Source organism: Marmota marmota, unplaced genomic scaffold, assembly GCF_001458135.2.
Source record: "Marmota marmota marmota unplaced genomic scaffold, marMar, whole genome shotgun sequence".
NCBI lineage: Eukaryota > Metazoa > Chordata > Mammalia > Rodentia > Sciuridae > Marmota > Marmota marmota.
The window spans coordinates 19,696,524-19,720,008 of NW_026000026.1; the positions used below are offsets into that span (position 1 = coordinate 19,696,524).

At 46.4% G+C, this 23,485-nt stretch overlaps 1 protein-coding gene across 1 annotated transcript in view; it reads right to left on the bottom strand.

Annotated features, from left to right (window-relative positions):
• Positions 1 to 1,989: 1,989 nt before the first annotated feature.
• Positions 1,990 to 23,485, bottom strand: part of Fam83d (family with sequence similarity 83 member D) — a 21,659-nt gene continuing 163 nt past the window's right edge. Inside the window, exons 2-5 of the mRNA XM_048810542.1 lie at positions 23,322 to 23,477; positions 10,574 to 10,741; positions 5,565 to 5,689; positions 1,990 to 3,431 (exon numbers count right to left, since the gene is read on the bottom strand). Of these exons, the coding sequence (XP_048666499.1) occupies positions 2,444 to 3,431; positions 5,565 to 5,689; positions 10,574 to 10,741; positions 23,322 to 23,477 (1,437 nt within the window). The 3' untranslated portion in view covers positions 1,990 to 2,443. The remainder of the gene's footprint in view (positions 3,432 to 5,564; positions 5,690 to 10,573; positions 10,742 to 23,321; positions 23,478 to 23,485) is intronic.

Below are 23,485 nucleotides of genomic sequence, written 5' to 3' on the forward strand. Positions count from 1 at the left end.
CTTTGGGGTGGTCTATACACCCTTAGCTCTTATTTAAAGTTTTTGTTTGTTTTTAATTTTGGAACAGTCTTGCCAAGTTGCCCAGGCTAGCCTCAAACTTTGGATCCTCCTGCCTCAGCTGGGATTACAGGTGTGTGCCGCCACACCTGGGTAGTAATTGACATTTTAAACAAGTACTCCAGCAGACTCAATGCAGGTGGTCCTCAGATCTCCCTTTGAAAACTGCAGCTATAGTGATATATCCCAGACTTTGTTCCAGAAAAGCTTTTCTTGTTTTAAGAAACTGGGCCATTTTCTTAGGATCCAATATATCTCTTGCTCTAATCTCTAATTATTTACAGTACTTTTGGAGAATAAAGTCTTTGAGTCCTGCTCGCAAAAAGAGGACTACATGGTCAGGCTAAGTCTCTGACAGGCCAACTACTTGCCCTACTGAGAGCAACTTACTGCCCCTTACTTCACATAAGAACCCTTCTTCAATTTATTTGATCTAGCATTTCCCAAACTACACATGGAACTTTATGTAATCCTATTAACAGTTCCATAGAACACCAAGTTAAAATTTTAAATAGTATTTTAAAACATTGTCAAAAATTAGGGCTTTGGACAGGCATGGCGGCACATGCCTGTAATCCCAGCAGCTCAGGAGAGTGAGGCAGGAGGATTACAAATTCGAAGCCAGCCTCAGCAATTTACCAAGGCCATAAACAACTTAGTGAGACCCTATCTCAAAATAAAACATAAAAAAGTCTAGGGATGTGGCTCAGTGCTAGAGTACCCCTAGATCCCTGATACAAAAAAAAAAAAAAGAAAAGGGCTTTGCACCTATATCTGTTCATGAGGCTGTTTCTGCTTTCCATTCACAATCCCATTAACTGCCATCGCTCAGTGTACATGATCAGTGCCTCTGATTCTATAAGTAGAAAAACATAAAAGTCCTGAACGCAGAATCTGGAAACCTGTGTTTATACTCTCATGACATCATTTACCAGCTGTGTCATACTACTTAATCTGGGCCTAAAGAAAATTGAAAACAGCTATCTAACCTACGTAGCTCTCTACCAAATTGTCACAAACAATAGCACATACAAAGTGACCTAAATCTGTAAAATGGTTTCAGATAACCATGTGTTTATTCAGAGCTTAGTCCAGAGTCGTTTGCAACAGACATGAACCAGTTCCGTAAATTTGGTTCATAGCCACAGACATTGCACTAAACCAGCATATGACCCATCCATGGCAAGGGAGTCCTGGATCATGCATGAAAACCTGCAGGAGTGCTCTTGACCCAGGTGCAGCAGCATTCTGCGTGGCAGACAACACCCTCCCTATTACAGAGCTGTTTGCTGGAGCAAGCCAGGAAGAAGCCACTGCTCAACTGTTTTCCTTTGATCTGTCCATGTGCATGAGACTGGACAAAAACAGGATTCCACAGCCACACCAATCCTGATTAGCAGGATGTAGAAACCAGTCACAGTGCCTGCTACCGGACCAGGAATCTGGTATAATTGTCAGTGTCCTCTTTTGCCCCTACCCTGGGATATAAGATTGCTAAACACTGTCAATACACCCATCTGATGAAATTGGGCCCATGGGGCCACTAGGGCTTACATTGGGCATGAATCCAGAAATGCACCCAAAGGCCTCCTTTGGCAGAAAAGCAGAGGACCAAGGCCCTCACTGAAACAGCTCAGGCTTTTTCTTTGAAAACAGAAAAGCTAGTGCACATGTAGAGGCTGGACTGCTGCAAGTTCCCCCAAACTCAGAGCAACATTGGTCTCCATCATGGTAAGGGTGGTATGATCCCAATGATTGCTTAATAGTTAGAAGACATAAAACTAATACATTTTTTCCATTTTATAATCTGAATCATTTACTATTCCCCCACCCCAATACTAAAACAAAATCATTCAGATACCTATTAGGTGTATTTATATGCAAAAGTTAGAGTCAGAAAAATGCCAGAAAGTTTAAAAAAAAAAAAAAAAATTCAAGCAAACAAATTGTTTATTTAATGCTAAGATAATAGATAGATATTCTACAGAGATAAACAATTAAGAAACAGTCTTGTTTTTCTAAATGGGATTTTGATCATAAAAAACGGCAGTGACTCAGACGTTTAAGAATAGCACACAAGTCAAGAAAAGTGTGGAACATTTTATGTCTTACTAAATGAAGCTCAGCATTCTCTTTAAGAGTTATCAATATTAAAACAGTGCAAAAAAAACTGTACCCATAGTGTTTAAAATCATACCATCAATACCCAGTTGCTACATGATAAAGATAAAACAAAAACCACATAAAATAATGCACAGAACAGAAATTCAAAGGTGGTCGAGGTGCTAAAGTCAAGTGAAAGAGAGACAGTCAGGGGCATGTGATGATTTTAAAGCAGGAAGCTCTGGCGATACCCAGCTGGACGCCACCGGGAGTCACACTGAAGTCACTGATAAGAGGGATAAAGCGCTAAATCTCTAACAGCAACCAAATTAACTGATGCTCTGGTGAAATTCCCAGGACTGATGCTAAGGTAGTTCTCAGAAAGGACCGTTCTCCTCGACAGCATGGCCAGCATGTGGTTGAGCCGGGACCTCACACCAGCGAAGTGCAACTGCCGCTCTTTATTCAGGTTTCTGAAGGAGTCCCGCAGGCACAGCTCCAGGTGAGGGGTGCCCAGGTACTTGGTGTGTCCAGTACTGAGGGGGTCGGTGGCTCTGAGGGAAGCATGGGAGCCGATGGAGCTGGCCACCGAGCCCTGGGAAGACGTGGAGGAGGAAGACTTCAAACTGGAAGACCTCGACACAGACATTTTTGATACTGGGGACCCTTCTTTAGACTGAGTTCCCTGAGAAAAGATCCCGCTCTCTTCCGCGTCAGTCTGTGTGGTGGTCGACTTGGTCCACACCACCGTCTGGGAGGTCGCGACCCTGGTGACCACAGTGGTTTGGGTCCCGGCACATAGGGTGCTGCTGCTGGTTTGTGTCCCCACCTCCCTCACGCTCACCAAGGGCGTCTCCTCTTCCGGCTCTGTCTGGGTGGCGACATCAACAGCCTTTCTGTCCCCCAGAATGTCCCTGTGACTATGAAAGTGACCCTCCTCGCTGACAGTGGAGGACTTGGAGTCCTGTCGCTTGGTCTCTGCCTCACCCTCCAGGGGCGCCCCCAAGCCCAGGTCTGTCTTCCTGGGTGAACTTGACAGCCTGGCCAGCCGCAGGCGCAGCAGGTTGCCCAGCGTGAGCTCTTTGGACTGTGGTTTGCGGTCAGCGAGGTGGTCAAACTTGCCACTGATCCGGAAGTGGGACAGGAGCTTGGGGCTGATGGGCTTTGATTGCGCGTACAGGATGCGGAACTCCAGATCAAAGCATTCGACCACTTGGCCAGACAGAATGACCAAGTTGCTGCTGTTTAATTTGCCATCTGTCCATGTGAAGCTGAAGGGTTGAAAACCAACAACGGAAGCGGGTAAGAATGTGGAATTTCAGTTCACTTACTATCGACCTGATAAAGCCCAGGTATCCTGCCATGTAAGTCACAGCTGTGGTGGTAACACACATACCATTTACTGTGAATTCACCAGCCTTCACATTTCCATATAACAGATTCATGTGTCACCAAAAACTAAGAAAGCCAACGGTTAACCCACACAATCCTTAGCCTCTAAGTTTTAAAAACTAGAAAGGATTCTGAAATATTTGGGCCAATACCCTCATTTGAGAGGCAAAGAAACCTGCTAGAGACACAGTGGAGAGGTGGTGGCAAATTCTAAATTGGGCTCAGCCCTAAGGAATCAGTCACCCGTGCTGGTTCCGTACTACCTCTTTCCCTTTCACAAAGGGAAATAATTTGTTAGTTTAACCGGAATTCTAGTACTCCAAACACGTTTAGAGCTATTGGTGGCCACGTGCCCCTGCCTGTCCAGCACCCCCTCCCATTCCTCTGGAAACAGAGCCCATGCCCAGCCCTGTCTCAAAAGGCTTTGAGCATGTGTCCTCTACATTCTCAGTGGGGGTGGGTGTTCCAGGCTGGCCGATTGTACGGTCCCCTTGGATTCATCCAGGGTGGGCACGTGACCCTACCAGTGCAGTGAGTTTCAGAGTGCTGAGAGAGGAAGTCAGCTAGGGAAGACCATGGAAATAAGCTGGGATCTTTGCCTTCAAAGGGAGAGCCTGCTTGGGAATAGAGATTAGCCAGGCAAAAGCACAACCAGGAGACAATGTTCTGATAAGTGTCCAGCCAGGTCAGGAGGAGCTGAGAGCCACTGCCCCTTTCCACACCTCCTGTTGTGTGAGCTGAGAAGTTTCATTCTGCATAAAGCAGCTTGAGTTAGCTTCTGACATTTTAATCACCCCACTGATACAGACTTGTATCAGAAGTAGGATGCTTCAATGAGATCATAAAACATCCTATCAGCCCTGCCTCTTGCAACCAAGAACGTTGCTTAATGCACACACTGAAGAGAACTTCCTTCAAAGCCTAAGAAGGAAGATTATTTTGAAAACTCTCAATGAGATAATATAAACCAATGAGATAATGTTATCCTACCCAACACCAGGATAACAGTATGTCCTAACAAATGGAGCTGTCATCATCATTGGTGATACCATATTTCATTGGAAGAGGGCAGTTTTTATATTTTGAGATTTTTAGAACAGCCAAAAACCACTTGAAGCTAAGTTTTGTTAGCATGGAGAAATTCTTCTTTGGAGGGAAAACTAGTTTTCTGCTGGTATGCAGAAGATTTTGCAAAAAGAAGTCAAAAAACAATTCTAATTCTGTTCTGATCAATGATGGTGCTGTATGAAAAGAAAAGTGTCAAGAGCTTCTTTATCTTACTGTCTTTCTGCCAGACCCTGGGCCCATACATATTTATCACTCAGTGATGGACATTTTTTCAAGTAGGTTTTTCTTTTCTAAACTATACAGACACACATCTTGCACATCATTGGACCATCTATGTAGAGGGAGCAAAACGTGCAACCAAGGAGCCACATGAGTAAAAATGGCACAACTTTCTGAGATGAGTCTTAGCCACTTGTTATCTCCACCCTCCATTGAACACCCGCTACCCACTGAAGACGCCATCATCAAAGTGAGACTTCAAAGGTGAATTGGGAACTTGATCAGTATTTTCTAGACTACAGCACTAACTGATACGGCTTGAAGCAAAAGGAAGGAAGGGGAAAGCTTCAGATCTGCCTGCAACACTGATGCCAACCCCTGTAACTGCCTTTACCTTCCAGTGACAACATGGTCCAAATCCCCAAGGAACTGGGACTTGAGGCTGTGTCACTGATAACCCCAGGCCTGGGCCAAGACTTCACCTTAGGACTGGAGACTCCGTGATCTAAAGCTAGTTTAACTTTTGCATTTTTGTTTTGTGGGGCACAGGGGAAGTGACCCCATCTCATTACCTCCGACAGGAGGAGACTTTGATCAACCACTCGCACACGTAGGTGTGCACACGTGGGAATGCGTAGCTGCAAAGGCTCTCGCTGAGAGGAACAATGTCATATCTTTATGTGAAGAATGTGGATTAATAAGCAAGGCACCTGTTGGAAACGTACCTGTAGGAGCCTGTCACCACTCGAATGCCATCAATCAGTGTGAACTTTTCGTGAACCTTCCCGACAATTTTAGTTCCTGACCGTGCGTAGTAGATGTTTCCCGTGATAGTCCGCACTGTCATCAGCTGTTGGGGAGGGAGCAGGGGAAAAAAAAAAAAAAATCAATGAACACTTCAATGATACTCATCCAGTAAGCAAATGAGCAGGACCAGAGGGCTTAGTTTACCATTCACAAACACAAGTGCTGGCAGTGCGTGGCTTGGGGTCACCATTCTAATACCACACGTGGCACATGAGCCTGACGTTACTTGAGTAACATTACTTCTACATTTAGTCTGTCTTTGCGTATGTTCTTTTCTTTGGTTCATGCAAGTCTTGCCATAGGCTGTTAATCATTCAGTTGGTTTTCTTCCTCTTATTTTATTCTTGAGGGCAAGAAGCATGCCTAGTATCTGTTGTTTCAGGGCTTGGCANTTTTTTTTTTTTTTTTTTTTTTTTTTTTTTTTTTTTTTTTTTTTTTGGTACTAGGGATTGAACTCAGGGGCACTTAACCACTGAGCTACATCCCCAGCCCTTTTTTGTATTTTATTTAGAGGCAGGGGTCTCACTGAGTTGCTTAGGACCTTACTAAGTTGCTGAGTCTGGCTTTGAGTTCATGATCCTCCTGCCTCAACCTCCCAAGTCGCTGGGATTACAGGTGTGCACCACCACGCCCAGCTTGTATTTACTTTTGAGACCCTTAGTTCACATGTGTGTGTGCTCTAAAAAAGCATTCACCTTTTGGGGAGAGTAAATAACAGAACCAAGAAATGATTTTTTTTCCCCTAGTACTGGGGATTGAACCCATGAGAACTATACCTTGAGCTCCCTAGCCCTTTTTACTTTTTATTGCTTACAAGACTAAATTGCCCAAGGCTGGTCTTGAATTTATGACCCTCCTGCCTCCACCTCCTGAGTTGCTGGGATCACAGGCATGTGCCACCACATACAGCCCAAGAAATGATTTTGAAACAAAATGTGGGAAATAAAATCACAAAAGAAAACATGCCAATAATAAATACATTTTGACAAGGTTAAAATAAGATGATACTTCTTCTAATCTTTTGTTTAATGACATCACTATGGAATAGTAGCCTATCTCTCTGTCCCCGACACAGTAAGGGGTTTGAAGACAGGAGCAGAGGACAAGCCTTCTCTGACACAGGACTAAACTGCAGCAGAAACACTCAGATCACGTGGGTCTCAACTGGCAAGGTCACATCTCCTACCAGTGCACGTGTAACAAAAAAGGTTCACTGGCGGTACACTGCATACACATGCACGCAGATTTCTATTCCTGTAAAGTGACATTTGAAATGCATATACAATGGTACGCAAAATAAGACAGTCTGCATTCCCTTTTATTGATACTGGGGATTGAGTCCAGGGGGATCATCCCATTAACTTACAACCCCAGTTCTTTTCTTTAAAAAAAAAAATTTTGAGACAGGCTGGCCTTGAACTTGCATCCTCCCGCCTCAGCCTCCTGAGTTGCTGCATTCTGCATTCTTCAGAGCAGACCAGAAACTACATGTTATTAGAAATCTTACACATTCAAATTAAATGTTTAAGATTGTTGTTTAACTCTCATCCATTCCATAAACTGACGGAACCCCTACTATGTGCCAAGCCCTGAAACAACAGATACTAGGCATGCTTCTTGCCCTCAAGAATAAAATAAGAGGAAGAAAACCAACTGAATGATTAACAGCCTATGGCAAGACTTGCATGAACCAAAGAAAAGAAAACCTATGTCTACCCAAAATCTCTACATGAATATTTATAGCAATTTACTTATAAAGTCAAAACCCGGAAATTATCCAAATGTCCTTTGATGGGTGAATACTGCCAAGTGACAATGGCCAATCTAAAAAGGTCACATTCTGCATGATTTTATTTACATAACAGACTCTAGAGGGCAAAATGATCAGATGGAGAACAAATTAGTGGGTGCCAGGGGTTGAAAGTGGTAGTGACTATACGAGGGAGATCTTTGCAGTGATGGAATAGTTCTGTCTTGATGTCCACATGAGATAAAATGGGAAAGAACTACATATGTACACACTGCTCCAATGTCCATTTCCAGGTTCCAAAATTGAACTATAAATCACAAAAGAATCACCACTGGGGAAACTAGTTGAAGGTTACTTGGAGCTTCTCAGTGTTATCATTATAACTGTATGAATCCATCATTGTTTTAAAAGAAGTTAAAAACAAAAGCCAAAACAAACAAAAAACTATGGCTAGATACACTAACACTGCTGTGGTATTCTTATCAAAATGTTATGAATTGAGCCACAAGTAAACATCAGACAAACCCAAATTCTACAGACAGCTGGACCATATTCTTCAAAAGCATCAGACCCTGAAAGACAAAGAAAAATGGAGGAACAGCTCCAGAGGACAGGAGCCAAGGAGACTTGAGGCCTAAATGCAAGGTGGAGTGCTGGACTGGCTCCCGGGCCAGGACAAGGGCGTTAGTGGAACACCTGGCAAAATTCATGAGGTCAGCAGATTGGTTATTAGATCAGGCTTATTTCCTGATTTTGTTATTTGTGGTGAGGTTTATAAGATGTCAACATTTGGAAAATTTGGGCAGAGTATTCAGGAATTTCATATATTATTTTTGTAACTTCTTTATAAATCTTAGTTCAAGGTAAAGTTTTTCTAGTTTTTAGAAAACTTGAAAATTTCACAGAAGTACATGTGGAATTGGCTGGAGGAGGGCTTCCTGGAGGAGGCAGTGACTCAGAAGCTATCGTAAAGGATCAACATACAAGAACAGCATAAAAATACCACTATTGACAGAGTTAGGTGTGGTTTTACCTATCTTTCCCTTGGACACACATCTGAATGCTGTGCAGGCCTCTGTGATTGTGGCCAAAGCACTTCTAAACACCTACACACGTCCCTGCAGACAGGGCAATCCAAAGTTCTAAGCCAGCCACAGAGCCCAGGGCAGGTGGGAGTCAGCCCTGACTTCATAAGGGCACAGATTCACTGGCAGACATACCCAGGTGGGAAGGGCAAGCCGCGAAGATGGTACCTCCCTAGGAAGGAGTTGAGACAGAACAAAAACTGGAGCATCCAGAGATAGAGACCTCCTTCAACCCTCCTGGGGAATCTGGATGACCATGGAGGGAGCAATCAATAGTGGGCAACTGCATCAGCACTTTTTTCCTGGCCTCCTGCCGAGAAGATGAAGGGAGCCGATCGCAGGGTCAAAGATGTGGCTAGGGCGATTCTGTGATTTTTCTGCTGCTAACACACAGCCTTAATTATAGAAAGAGCGCCTTGAAATTATACACGGACACCTTCTATTTCTTCTCCTGGTGCTGGATGAGCAGTCAAGGACTAAACGCTCAGTTAGATGACTGCTTTTCCCAGACCTGACTTGTGTTTTCCTCCTGATCTCCCTTTTAAGGCGAGAGTCACGTGGCTGTCCCATTTCATTTGGTCTCTAAGTCCCAATCCTACCTCCATCATCTTTTTGCCTGTGGCACTGGTGACAGGTTAGTAACTACCTAATTAAGCCCAATCCTCCACTTTGTCATTAGAGGAAACAGCCAACAAGAACTCTACGGGAGAAGTTAAACAGCCAAAATTTTTCAAGCCAAACTGCTTGATAATAACAAGGTGTTCAGTTAGTGTCTCCCATGCGGAAACCTGGAGTAGCAAAGCCCGAATTCTGCTTGCTTTGCTGAACGCTTTATTTCTAGTACTCACAATAGCATGTGGCATGGAGCTGTAGGTATTCAAATAAGTGGTGAATAAATCAATTTCTGAAGGTCGAAGTCTAGGCTGCTTAATTTTTAGAAAATGAATTCTAAAATAAATACATCTATTTGTCTTGCCTTTCTCTACCAAAGAGACCAAGCCAGCTAAGTCGTGCAGCCTTACATTTAAATACTTGAATATTTTCATGACCTGAGAAAAGGACATGCGGTCTAATTTTATAATAATGAGAAATGAGCAGCACAGGACAGTGATTATGCATACAGGATAGGAGGCAGACAGTAGGGCCCCAGGGCCACTACTTGTGACCTGTGGACACACGGGCTCTCTGTGTCACCATTTCCCAGTCTAGAGCATCAGGACCCTGCCACTTACCTGACAAGGCTGCTGAGAGGAGCAAGTCATGCGACATTTGTCAAGAGCACTGAGCGGTGCCCAGGACAGAGCCCAAGTGAACAATGGTGGGTGACAGGATGAAAAGTGGGGACTCCTGGGGCTACTGTCACAAGCAGAAGCATCCAAGGTGCCTGCAGGCCCTCACCGGGGAGCTGATCTGTGCTCTGTGTTAGGAGAGGCCAAGGTTTGAAGCTAGACTGCCACTGTTTCTTCGCTTTTCAACAGCTTGAGATAGAATTCTCATACCATTCAGCTTACCCACTTGCTGTACACTTCTGTGGTTTTCCTGTGCATTCATGGAGATATGCAGCAGTCGGCCAGTCTAAGCTACCACCTACCCACCCCCACCTGCCTCCCCGGTCCTGATGATCATCTGTCTTCTGTCTGAATAGATTTCTCCATTACAGTCTTTCACATAAATAGAATCACAGAATATGTGGTCTTTTGTCAGCATTACATTTTCGGGCTCATCCATGTCATAGCATATGTCAATACTTGCTTCCTTTGAAGGCTGAACAATAGTCTACTGTATGAATATATGTTTATCCATCTATCAGCTGAGGGACGTTGGACTGTTTCCATCCTAGGCCCTTATGAGTAACACTTCTGTAAACATTTATACCCCGGTCTCTGTGTGGCCCTGTTTTCATTGCTCTTGGGTGAACACCTAGGAGTGGAATCATGAGGTCATAGGCACTGTTCATTTTCTGCAAGATTCTGAGCAAATAACTTTGCCTACAGCTTCAGTTCCCCCACTTGAAAATGGGGACACCATCAACAACCACTTTGTCGATCATGTTTATTGATTGTGGCGAAACTGGAAATAGCAGACTACAAACCTTTTCCTGTTCGGGATGAACTTTCAGATCCATGCACATGTCCAAAAAGTGGGAAAGGAGAGCCTGGTCCAGAAGGATGTACACAGCCACTCCCCGCTCCCTGCATATTTCCTGAAGGTCTCTGAAGATGTCAATGTCTGTGAAAACATCCATTACCACCGCAATCACCTACAGGGAGGCAGAGGGAAGAAAAGCCGTCAGCTCACACGGACACCACCTTACAGCATGCTGCCTGAACTCTGGAGCCCATCTCAGAGCTGCAAAAGGATCCCCACCCCACAATGCCTTCCTGCCCTCCTTCTTCCACAGTATTGGCTTCCCCCACCCTGGACTATTTTCCTTCTCTAAAGTTACCCAGGTCCCCCATAGCCTACAAACCTTGACCTGGCCCTGCTGCCTTCCAGTCACTGTCCTCCTCACTGGCAAATTTCCTAGTAATGTAGACTAAGCTGCCGCCTCGCCTTCCTGTGAGCCTGCTCTGTTCAACTCTTGCTCCTTTACTAAACCTCGTCTTCCAGGCTCCATCTGGACGAGCAAGCTGTCCAGGTTCTGGGCTACCACACTGTCATCCAGACAGGCTGCTTTCCCCGCCAGGCTGCAGCTTTCTGTATCTGTAAAGCAAACAAAACCTAAATTCTCTCTGAGGTCTCTTCTGGGTAGAGCATCCTCCAACTCTGTGATTTGGATTATTGTCTGATTTTGAGTCATGCTTTCTGTTTTTACTTGTTACTCCGATTTAGAAAGGCCACCCCATCCACCAGCGACACATGGCTTGAAATGATCAAAGGAGACCCACAGATTCTCCCATCTTCTGCTTCCCTATCGCTGAACACCCATCTTAAGCTTGGCTCTGTCCACCAGCCAGGCCTTTCTAACCAAACAGCCTCTCCTCACTAAAAGATGGCCCTGCATTCGGAGGTCCAGGAGCACAGTGCAAACCCACAACAAGAACACGGAAATTTCCTAATGATTCTGCCCTTACACTCACACCAGTCCTTTTCTCCCCCACAGTAGCTGGCTCCATTTGTGCCTGCTAATTGATTTTCCACACCCAGTATCACATTGCAGTTAAGAGCTGACTCTCAGCCATGCATCCTTGGGCAAATTATAGTTGTTTTGAATGGTTGATTCCTTCACCAAAGAACAGGTCTGCAGCAAAATTAAATGACTCTGCATAAAATGCAAGGTACAAAGGACCCCTCAGGACCTGCTCAGCTATTCCCTTTCCAGTCCAGAGCTGCAGCTGGCCAGACAGTTCCATGCAAGGAGGGAGCCGCTGGTTCCTATCTCTGCTCATTCATTTAAAGACAGGCTGCTGAGGCCTCAAAGCCTTTAATCACCCCTTTGTGGGGTAAAACCACAGCCCTCAGCTAACTTCTGGCCAGGTAGTTGGGTGTCAAAACAGCTTAGAAACAAGCCCCTACAAACCAAGTCAGAAGCCAAGGTTCAGGATTCTTTTGCAATCAGGAGCTGTCAGGGCTTCTCCCACTTCAACAGTAAAATACCGTGTCTTTTGGAATCACATTAACCCTTTTTTCTGAAGGTTACAGTTATCTGTAAGTCTCACCCCATCCACTGCAGCAGATGCTCTTGAATGGGGATGGATTCATCTCTGGTCCCAGAGGACTAAGGACACTCATTACTGCTTAAGGACACGGGGGCTACGTGAAAATGCAGAGACAAAGGGGCAATTTTGCCGTCTTTCTACAATACTCCAGGATCCCAAGGGACTACTTGGACAAGGGACCTTGACATGCCAGGTCCTGGGATGTCACTGCCATGAGGAAGCCTGGGAAGACCAGTTATCCCCCTTGCTGCCTCTCCCTCCCCTCCCTGCCTGACCTTTATGGTGCCCTAACTGTGAGCTATTATTCTTGGGAAAGGACACAGCTAAACCCACTGTGCATGGGATTTAAAAAATAAAATGTCTTTCTGAATTGGTGGCAGCTTCAGTTTTATACATCCTCTTTGAGAGCTGTATCCATCCCATTCATTTGGGTCACATAACAGTTAGTTAAAAGGCCAAAAGCCTGAGCACAGAACTCGGACCTGCGCCTTGCTAGCTGTGTGACCCTGGGCCAGGTGCTTAATCTATCTTAGTCTTGGCTTCCCCTCTGGAAGATGTAGATATTAACAGCCCTCGTGTTAAAGGGCTGCGTGGAGATTAAGGGAGACACACACTGGAGTGAAATAAGCGTTCGATCATGCAGCTGGCTCCTTTTTAAGTCTACCTCAGGCTACTCATGTACCAGGCACAAAGAAGGCTGTAAAGAATGTGACCGGATGTCAGAGGCAGGGAAGTAAAATGATACATGCTGTGAGAAGTCAGTGAATCTGGGCAAAACTTTTTTTTTTGGAGTGGGGACGTGCAAATTTTCTTCCTTGCAGTGGCAGTCACACCAGATACTGGAGCAGGGAAGGCTTCCTGGAGGAGAGGGCGTCTGGGCTAAATCACAAATAGGATGCAGACATGCGGGCAGGGAGAAGTGAGGCCATGGTGAGGGAGAAGAGGTGGGAACAAAGGGCGCATACCAGTTTGGCTGGAATGTACAGCATGTGTGGAAGAGCCACGGACGTGACTGGGAAAAATGGATGGATGAGCAAGATGGCAGCGGCCCTGAATGCCAACCGAGGAGTCAATACAATCCTCCCTCCTCACACGCTGCCCGCGTGAGCAACGAGTTCAGAGTGACAGCAACAGGACAAAAGAAACTGATGCCGAAGAGAGGCTGGTGTGGGTTGGAGACCTGGCCCCACCTCCTCCAACACAGGGCCATGCCACCCAAGGCCCACGGCACTGCGGCCATGTGACACCTGCAAATGTTTAGGGCGACAGACTGAAAGAGGAAACCCCAGTGGTGGGTTGTGAGGACAGGCCAAGCAAGAAGCAATGAGGGTCGCAGAGACAGCAGAGGGGTTGGAGGAGGGAGAGGGGACACAAGTCCACAGAAAAAGAAACAAGCTTGAGACGGGCTTTGAGACGGATCTGGAGGCGGCAGTAAAACCTTCGTGAAGGAGTTGTGGAAACACGGGTGAGAGCAGCACTCGCAGAGACAGCACAGAGGACAAGACCCGCCTGCCTCCCTCATCTCTCACTCTTCTTTCCAATACTTGGTGGGAGCCCACCAGAGCCAGGCACAGTGTCAGGCACTGGGGACATAAGTCAATCCCTGTCTGCAAGAACCCAGGCTAACAAGACAGCAGATGAGCTGGGGTGACATGGTGTGATGGGCCCGTGGACACACCCAGGGGGCTACGGAAACAGGGACCTGAGGAACACAGCCCAGCCAGCAGCCGCCTTAGGACTACAGGAGTCGGGAACCTGGAGCAGGGCCCAGCGCACCACAGCCTGCCAAACTGAATTTTGATTCATCACTTAATAAAACAATTGTACAAACAACACCTTTGTTATTTGGTATCTAATTTGCTATTCCTTCATTGGTTTGGTTTGGTTTTGCAGTACTGGAGATGGAACTCGGGGCGCTCTACCAGTGAGCTGCACCCTATTTTTAGATAGGGTCTTGCTAAGTTGCCCAGGTTGGCCTTGAACTTGCAATCCTCCTGCCTTGGCTTCCCAAGTAGCTGGGATTATTGTTCAGTTTTAAGGCTGGACCTTTCCAGTGTTGGACTTATAAGCTGGTCCCTGATCCCCTCAGGACCTCAGTGGCCTGGAGCAGATTTTCCTTCCCTGCTCCCCTGGTGCCCAATGTGCCCTCCTTTCTTATTAAAGCAGGACTCTTCTCGAGAGAAGACCTCTTCTTGAGAGGGCCAGTCCTCCTCCCAGTGGCTTTCAGCAGGAAGGCTTTCTTTTAAGACCCCCCCCCCACCCACCTCCTGCCTTCATGAACCCAAGCCCTGCATAGCTGAACAAGCCCTGGGGCTTTTCACATCCCTGAAGACACAGACTCTTCACTGAGCTGGACAAGAACTAGTCTTATTCATACCAGCTAAGCCCCATGTTCCAGGGTGGACACAAGGTAGAGGTGTTCATGCTGCAGACTGCTGAGCCCCAGATGTGCAACTGAACTTGAAGGATGGCACAGACATCGGCCATTCCATCTGCTTCTAGAGACATAAGGTGGGTACGGTGAAGGAGACACCTCCAGAGGATGGCAGCCCATGCCCAGCAAGTGTCTGGTCACCCTGGGCATTACCTTCTCTCAGCCCGAGCTGCACACAGGGCCTGCCCACTCTCTAAGGCCACAGAGCTGGGCAAACAGCGATTTTTTAGAGTCTATTCCAGGACCAGCACCCATCTGCAAATCAGTCCCAAGATGGTTACTACAGAGAAAAACACCCAGCTGGTTAGAAGCTGGGGTGGCTGGGCTGCCGCCTGAACCCCACACCATTCCTGAGCTTCTCCAGCCACATCCAGAGCACCCACACCTGTGCCAAACCCCTTGTTTTCATCTCAGGCAACAAACCCTCTCAGATACTTGCTGGACCCCTCAGTCCCTCTAACTATCCTTTGCCGATTTGCACCAAAGGACTTGGGGACCCATGTGTTTGAAAAGTAGAGATCACTAGGATTCTCCATCTTTGGTGGGGTCGGGGGGTGGAGTGTCAGAGCCTGGTCCATTACTTGTCATGTAGAACTGGAATCTTTCCCATTTGCCTTCTTGCACAAAAAAACCCAAACAAGACATCTAGAGATTTCAAAACCCCACTATTATCCTCAGTTTACAGATGAGGAAACTAAAGCTTGGAGAGGCTAGGTAACTTGTTAAGAGACTCAAGTAAGCAAGTGTAGGAGCTGGAATTTCAACCCAGGTCTGTGCAACTCCAGAGCCATTTACAAGAAAAGTGTTAGGCTAAATATTATTCCAGACAAGTCTATGGCCCTGTCTTCGAATGACTGAGAGCTTAGAATGAATCCTGAAAGGATCCGCAGAATATAGAATAAGGTATACAGGCTCAAGTTTACTACAGAGGACAATTTACAAAACACGAAATACTTAACAGACGTCAAGGAACTTAGAACTCCCTGGCCTTCAGGGTACCTTCCCTCTGTGGCAGTACTGCCCACCAGTAAACCTGAGGAAGCGCAGCTGTTCTGTGAACAGGCTATAGTCAGACCTGGGCTTCATCTGGCTCCCCACTCTTGAGACCCAGGTACATAATGCCACAGCACATTAAGCTGTACTGACCTCTGTACTTCCCTCTACGCTTGGTGATTCAGTCAATGAGAGACTCCACGGGCAGTTTCTGGCATATAGAAAGCCCTCAAATGAAGCTACTTGCTCAGGTTCTTAGTCCTGATTCTGCTACTATCCCTGGAAGCTCATTCCACCTGAGACTCAGTATCTTCAAAACAAGGCCTCTGTCTAGTGAATCATGCGCCCTCCTGCTAGGCTGGTCCGGCTCTGACCAGCTCCTGTGCAGGCCCGGGTGACCACTGGGGGCCAGTCATTCCAGTTCTCATTCCAGCTCTTCTACAGGAAGCAGGAAGCACGTGTGGATCACCCCTTCCCTGTGCTCCCCAGTTTCCCTCCCTTCCCATTCAGACTCACAGAATAAAAGCAGGTGTGCAGCGTGCTTGGAATTCAACCAAAGGTTTGCACACACTCAAAGATGTGTCAGCACGGGCAGCAGTCAACAGCAGCCTGGCCACGAAGCTCCCGGCACTGACCCATGACACCACCAATCCCCTTCTTGCCATCTACTGTCCTGGAGGCCCTGGTGCCTAAAAGAACACCATTTGTTATATGTTTTAATGCAACTGAAATTATCTCCTGGGGATTTTCTTAAAGATCTTTAAATGATTGCCTTGACATCATCTTCAAGGTTTAAAAACAAGAAAGAATGGAAATTTCCACAGCAAAACCTAAATTTGTGGGTGGATATTGTTCTCCCTAGATTTCATAGGCTGTTAGTATAAATTAACAATTTAAGCACCAGGTTACAGTGTGATGAGGCCTCTGCCTGTGGAGTGGCCGGGTGCCTCTCTAGGCAGGGGGCAGCGGCTGGTGGGAGCCAAGCTTTCATACCCTCCAAGGGCCAGACCACATGGGGGCACTTCCTCTTCACTGTCCAGGTGGGCTGGGCTTTTCTAAAGCCGGAAAAGCATCAAGAGAGGTTTTCCTGAGTGGCGGGTCATGAGGATAAAGGAAGCTCATCATTTTTAGTTTTTATAATGGTATAAAAATCCAAAATCCAATGCACAAAACAAGGCACATTCAGGGACCCCTAGTTTCTATCCTTATCCCTTCCCTCCTATTTTTCTTTTTCCTTCCTGCCCTTCCCATTAAAATAATTATCTCAATTATTCACTTTTCACTTATCTTCCATTTTTTAATGTAAACAAGTATATGCAGGTATCATGAATATACGTGTGTATATAAATGTTCATACCCCCGCCCCCCGGTAAAAGGAGAATATGATCATATCATTCTAAACTACTGCAGTCCAACAGAACCTTCTGAAATCCCAGAGGAACTGAATTTGTTATTTAGTTTTAACTGATATAAACTTAAGTGGGCACAGGTGGCTAATGCTCCTGCCCTAGGCACTTTGAATGACAACACAGAGCTGGTCCTCACTCAGAGCTGCAGGGGACTCCACTGCAGAGATGCAGTAATTTGTTTACTAATATTCTACCGGCGGACATGGAAGCCCTTTTCAGGATTTTGCTACTAGAATTATGCTGAGACAAATAGCCTATTGCACATGTCTATGTTTTTGCCAGTGTATCTTTGGGTTAGAAACATATAAATAGAATTATTAGGTCAACGCACAAACACAACTGAAATTTGCTGATATTGCCAAACTCCCATCCAGAGGTTATATCATTTGCAGCAAGATTTTAAAAAATTCTTATTGGTATAGTTCAGTAGGAAAGTGCTTGCTTAACATGCACAAGGTCTTGGGTTTGATCCCCAGCACCCCCCAAAAAATCTTCTTCTGGGGTACTAGGGATTGAACTCGGGGGCACTCAAACTACTGAGCCATGTTCCCAGCCTTACTTTGTATTTTTTTTTTTTTTTTTTCCAGAGACAGGGTCTCACTGAGTTGCTTAGCACCTCACTGTTGCTGAAGCTGGCTTTGAACTTGAGATCCTCTCGTCTCAGCCTACTGAGCCGCTGGGATTACAGGTGTGCACCACTGTGCCTGGCAAAAATTTTGTTTTTAGAAGTCACTATACACACGACATTTTGTTCTTTTGGTTTTTGTTTCTTCTGTGAGAGCAGATTCCATACCTATACAGGAGCCAGAGACTAATCCTACAGCTTCCTGATGAAGACTTGAAGAATAAGGAGATAAAACAGCGAACCAAAGAACGGGGCTGCCAGCCTGGAGGAGAGAGGGGAGGTACTGCTTAGTGGGCAGAACCCCTGTGTGGAGTGAAGAGCTCTGAACAGAGAGGAGATGGACACCACAACACTGGGAAGGTCCTTAAGACCACTGAATTGTGCACTTAGAACTGTTAAAATAGCACATTTTATTTTGTATGTTTTATGATTCAAAAAATAAAAAGTCTGGGGGTGGGAGGGAAAGGGAGGGGGAAGGGGATTAGCAAGGATGGTAGAATGTGATGGTCATCATTATACATTATACATGTACGGAGATTTGAATTTGGTGCCCACATACCTTATATACAGAGATATGAAAATTGTGGTATATATGTGTATTAAGAATTGTGATGCAAAAAAAAAAGAGTATATGTATAATGGCATAATTTGGCGTGAACATACTTTATATACAGAATTGCAAATTGTGCTGTATATGGGTAATAATGAGTGTAATGCATTCCACTATTGTCATGTATTTAAAAAATAAATACAAAGGCTGAAGATTCTAAAATCCTTACCCTAACACATGATCAAAAGGAAAAGATAAAGGGCAGCCACACTGGGTGGTGGGGTGATATCCTATGATGATGCTTTACTGAGAACTCCCAGGGCTGTGGTTTTCACCTAGGGAAACCAGGCGATCCCTCTGCCCCTCCAACCAGGGGCATTTGGCAACTCGGTAAAAATTAGTGGTAAAATACATATAACCTAAATTTGCCATCTCAATTCATATGATTTGGTGGCAACATTAAGTACATTCACCTTGTACAGCCATCTCCACGGTTTCCAAAACTTTCCATCACCCCAAACAGAAACCATGCCCAATTAAGCACTAACTCTCAATGTCGGGACTTCCTAGTGGGGAGACCTGCTACTGGTATCTAGTGAGCAGGGTCAGGGACGTTGCTCAGCATCCTATAAACCTCAGGACAGGCCCCCGGACAAGCAATCATCTTGCCCAAAGCCAACAGTTGGCAAGGTTGAGAAACCTCTGGATGGATCCAGGCATCTGGGACAGGAACTGACCACATTGCACAGGAGCTGCTGCAATGCAGGGTTGAGCAAGAGGAGAGCCTTCATCCGGTACAACCTCACACACACCAGGGACCTCTGACAGATTCCTCAGCTGTCATTCCTCCTGGCAGGGCTCTGGCTACACAAAGATCCTCACCACTAATGCACAGGTCATCGAAAGGATGCCCAAGGGTGAGGTCACAACAAAAGCAGCCTCTTTGGAACAAAAGTGTCTAGGGAATGGTAAGAAGCACGGCTGTGAGGAGTGCAGAATCTCCCGGTACTGTGAGCATGGCCAGTGGACTCCCACTCAGAAGCCAGCAATAGCCAGGCAACCACATCAGAAGAACATCTCCAAAGGAGGCCAGGACTTCCAGGCAGCCAACCACCGATTCACATGGCGACCAGGGACTGAGCCATTCATCAACAGATACAGTAAGATAGGGGTAGATTCTATAGCAAATATAAAGAAAAAAATCCTGTGTTAGTTCAAAACCATCCTAAAAAAATCCCTTAGGAAACAAACATATGAGCTCCCAACAGGGCAGGTGTAACATTCCCTCCAACTTTGATGAAGTTCAAGTGAGCAACACAGAAATGGCAGCTTGAACTCAAGACATACTATTGGCAGAATGCCTGTATTTGGAAAGGTGCACAGAAACTGAGCCAATGCAAATTCAGAGTCCCATCCTACCTATCCAGGGATGAATACTAGTTAAGTGGAAAGGCAGACAGAACCACATGACTACTTAGTTTTCCTACTTTTTCCTTCTCCCCCCTCCAAAAGTATGAGGCTCAAAGAGTAAGGGCTCTTACACAGACCTCCACAGTATTTACTGAGCACCTGTTATGTGTCAGATACCCTGGGTGATTCTGTGTGGTCAGTGAGCTGCTCCATACAACCTATCCCATCCATTCAGGCTGTGATGTCAGGATTAGGTCCCACCCTTTACCAAAGGTCCCTGGCTTCCTCTGCCCCTACCTCTGTCATGGAGCTTCACATCCAGGTTCCTTCCAGAGCCACACCTAAGGATGTTGGTACGCAGACCTCCGCAGTGAGGATAAATAAAGCTGCACAGGGCAAACACTAAGGTCTGAACCTGCTCTAATGCAACCCAGTCCCAACCTCTGGGGTCATTTCACGGGACCCTTCGTGTGGAATTCAAAGTTCCTTCATTTGCCCCCAAAAGATTCCCACATACTCCTGTTTCTTGTACATTAAATAGCTGTCTGGCTGTACCTTCCCCAGGAGAGAGACAAAACATCTGCTCATCGCATTTTCTTGTTTACAGAACTTGCAACATGGAAATTAAAAGTCCAAGTCTTTAAGAAGCTGTTCAAAACTTTCAGCCTGTTGAAACTACCAAAGTATTAATCCCTCCTCTCAGCAGGGAAGCTGTGTAGAGCAGGGATGAAAGGTGTGGGCCCTGAAGCCAGGCAGACTTGGGCTCCAGTCCCACTGTCTCACACTGTTTGATTGGGGTGAGTTACTTAACCTCTTTGTGCCTGGTCTTTGAACTGTGGTCTTTTCCCAAGGATGGAAGGGTCAAGTGAGATAATCCAGGTGAAGGACCTAGCATGGAAATAGACCCACTGAAAACATTCACAACACCATCAAGTACATTTGCCCTTGAAATACAGATGCAGACATCTGAAAACAGCCTGAGACATGCACCTTTGTGGTCCATGCACCTGGTGTGGATGTCGTCAGAGTGACACAGCCCCTCTGATGTATACAGTGCACAGTTTTACAGGATGGCAGCACCTGAGGGTCACCACAGTGGACCTCTATGACCTCTCCACCCAAAAGCCTCTGTCCACCTGAGGATGAACTCCTTGTGGTCAGATTTCTCCTCTGCATACAGGACACGAGCAGGGCACAGTAGGTGACAGTGGTCAACTTCCTGCCTCAAGCTGTCCTGTCTCCATCATTCCCTAGCCACATGACTTTGCAGCAATTTATGCTTCTTTATGTCTCAGTTCCATCTGTAAAATGAAGAAAATATTCGAACATACTTTGGGGATTACTTACATTAGCATTTGGCAGATGAAGCAATTTTTACTTTTTAACAAAAGAGATGATCTTTGGGACCTCAAATTTTGCATGCCTCAATCTAAATCCTTTGCCCTCAACCTTATTTTCCTTCCTGAATTTCAGTTATCCAATCCAACTTAAAAACAAAAACAAAACTTAATCCTTCTTACTCTTCCTATAGCTTCCTCCCCTGCCTGCTCTCTCCCAAGCCTAGCCACCAAGTTCCATCAATTCTTCCTATAACTCTTTTCCTGCCCACACCACCTGAGCACAGACCCTCTTCTCTTACATAGATCCCTCTGGCCTCCTCCTTATAGCCCTGCCAACACCATTCTCAGCCCTCTTAAACCATCCTCCTTTCATGCTCCTGCCAGAATTACTGCTCAGGACTCCAATCTGACCACACCCCACCTCCCTCTAAACCTCTAATGGCTTCCCATTGCTCCTTCACTAGGATGCACAGCCCTCCAAAGTCTGGCTCCAATCTTCCCCTTCAGTCTCTTCTCCTACCACTAATCCTCATGCACTTCCTGCTCCAGCTGCGGGGGATCTGGCTGCCTCAAAATATGCCGGGTCCTTTCGCACCTTTGGCCAGCCCCTATCCTCTCCAGTAGGCAAACCCCACCCCTCCTCCTGGGCTCTTGAGACTTTCTCTCAGCTCCTCCACTACTTACAGCAATGTCCTCACCCCTTCCCACCAGCAAACTGTCCATCCTCAAATGCATGCAAGGATCATGCCTTCCCCTGTGACCCCAGTCCTGGCAGGGTGATTTACAATAGGCAATGAGTAAGTAATTTGGCAGATGGCAGATACTAGGGTGCAGAATAGGCAGGAGCTATCCAGGAATGTATTATGAAATGCCTGCAGGCCAGGGCCTGAGCTCTAACTTTGATCCTTTTAAGGAACTGCAAAACTGCATTTATAGTTTTCCCTCTAGCCTTTAGCTCCAGTGCCCCCCACTACCACTAAAATTTGGGCCTGAGCCAAAGGCAAAATCAATCCATATCTCTGTCTTTCATGGAGACCCATTTTATTTTATTTTATTGGTTGACAATGAACCTCTGTTTTACTTATTTATATGCGGTGCTGAGAATAGAACCCAATGCCTCACAGATGCCAGGCAAGTGCTCTATGACTGAGCTTCAACCTCAGCCCCAAAAAACCCATTCTTTACTTGTTACACATTCCAAGTGCTCAATTCTCTTGGAGGGGAGCCCTGGGAATGCACTGCTACCCCAAAATTCTGCCTTTTCCAACTGTTTACTCTTACTGAACCTACAATGTCTTCAGCACCAAGTGCCCTCATACCCCCAAACCACCATGGGGTGTGTGTGTGGGGGGGGGGGGTGCGACACCAGCTTAGCTGCAGCCCACATCCTTTCCCCCAAAGGCAAAGCAGCCTGCCAGTCAAGTAAAGAAGAACCAACATCAGAAACAGGTTTTTTCGTAGACCTGGACTGATGCACAAATATTGTCACCCAAAGTCATGCTCAGACATGAGTCCTACCAAGTGTTTCCATGGTCTGGGGCTTTACCAGCCACTTCCCTGATGCAGTCAGAAGGTCAGAAGCTGAGCACTGCCAGTGAGCAAGCAAACAGACCATGGCTCTGGACTAAAGTGCCTGTTGCCACACCCTCCCTTATTCCCAGAACCTTGCTGCCATTTCATTCTAGCTGGCAGGCAAGACCTCCCACTGCACCCCAATACCTTGCCACACAATGAATGAGTCAGACACTAGGACAGAAGCCCACCATGGCAAGAGGCAGATCTAATGCAGAGGTATCTGCACTTTAAGAGATTACTGTGCCTGGAATAGTCCCTGCTCATGGAAATGCACACCCCTTGCCTCAGTCATTCACAGAAAGGACAAAACCTTCCCTTCCTCTCAGGCAGGAGACAAAGGAGCAGGGGTATCACTTTGCCACTTCCGCTTTTATCCACGTACTACAACATAAGACACACGGAAGTAATTAGCAAAATTGATTCCCAATGCTCCACAGTTGTCTCTGGGGCCCATCTTTCAGGAACTTTTTCCTAGGTAAAGCAATTCCTCAGTAAGACGTGTCCTAACAAGCTCTAGAAAATGGGATCCAGTGTTGGCTGACGGCCAGGAAAATTTGCAATACGGTTTGGTTTTTAACTAACATTAGGAACGGTGAGTACTTCTGGTCCCTCCACCAAGGATATGAATTTTGGAAGTTGGAACTGTGGCACAATCCACGTCCTTGGAGACCAAAGCTCCTCTCACTTTCCCCTTCCACAAAGAGCTGCTGGGGGGAACCAGGGAATCCTACGGAGACTTGCAGAGTGGGTTCAATCAAGGACCCCGGCCCGCGCTCCCAGCAGCTCTCAATTTCCCACTCCTGAGGAGGGTCTAGGCGCAGAGGTGACCCCGAGGACCGGCTCACCTCCCGAGCGGAGCGGAGTTGCTGGCGCAGCGCGTCCTTACAGCCATAGGGGCCGCGGGCGTCCGTGCCGCGGGGCTGGAAGTGCGCCTCGACGCGCGTGGCGCCGCGGTAGGCGCCCTGGTAGAAGGCGGGCCAGCCGAGCTCCAGCAGCGGCGGCTCCAAAT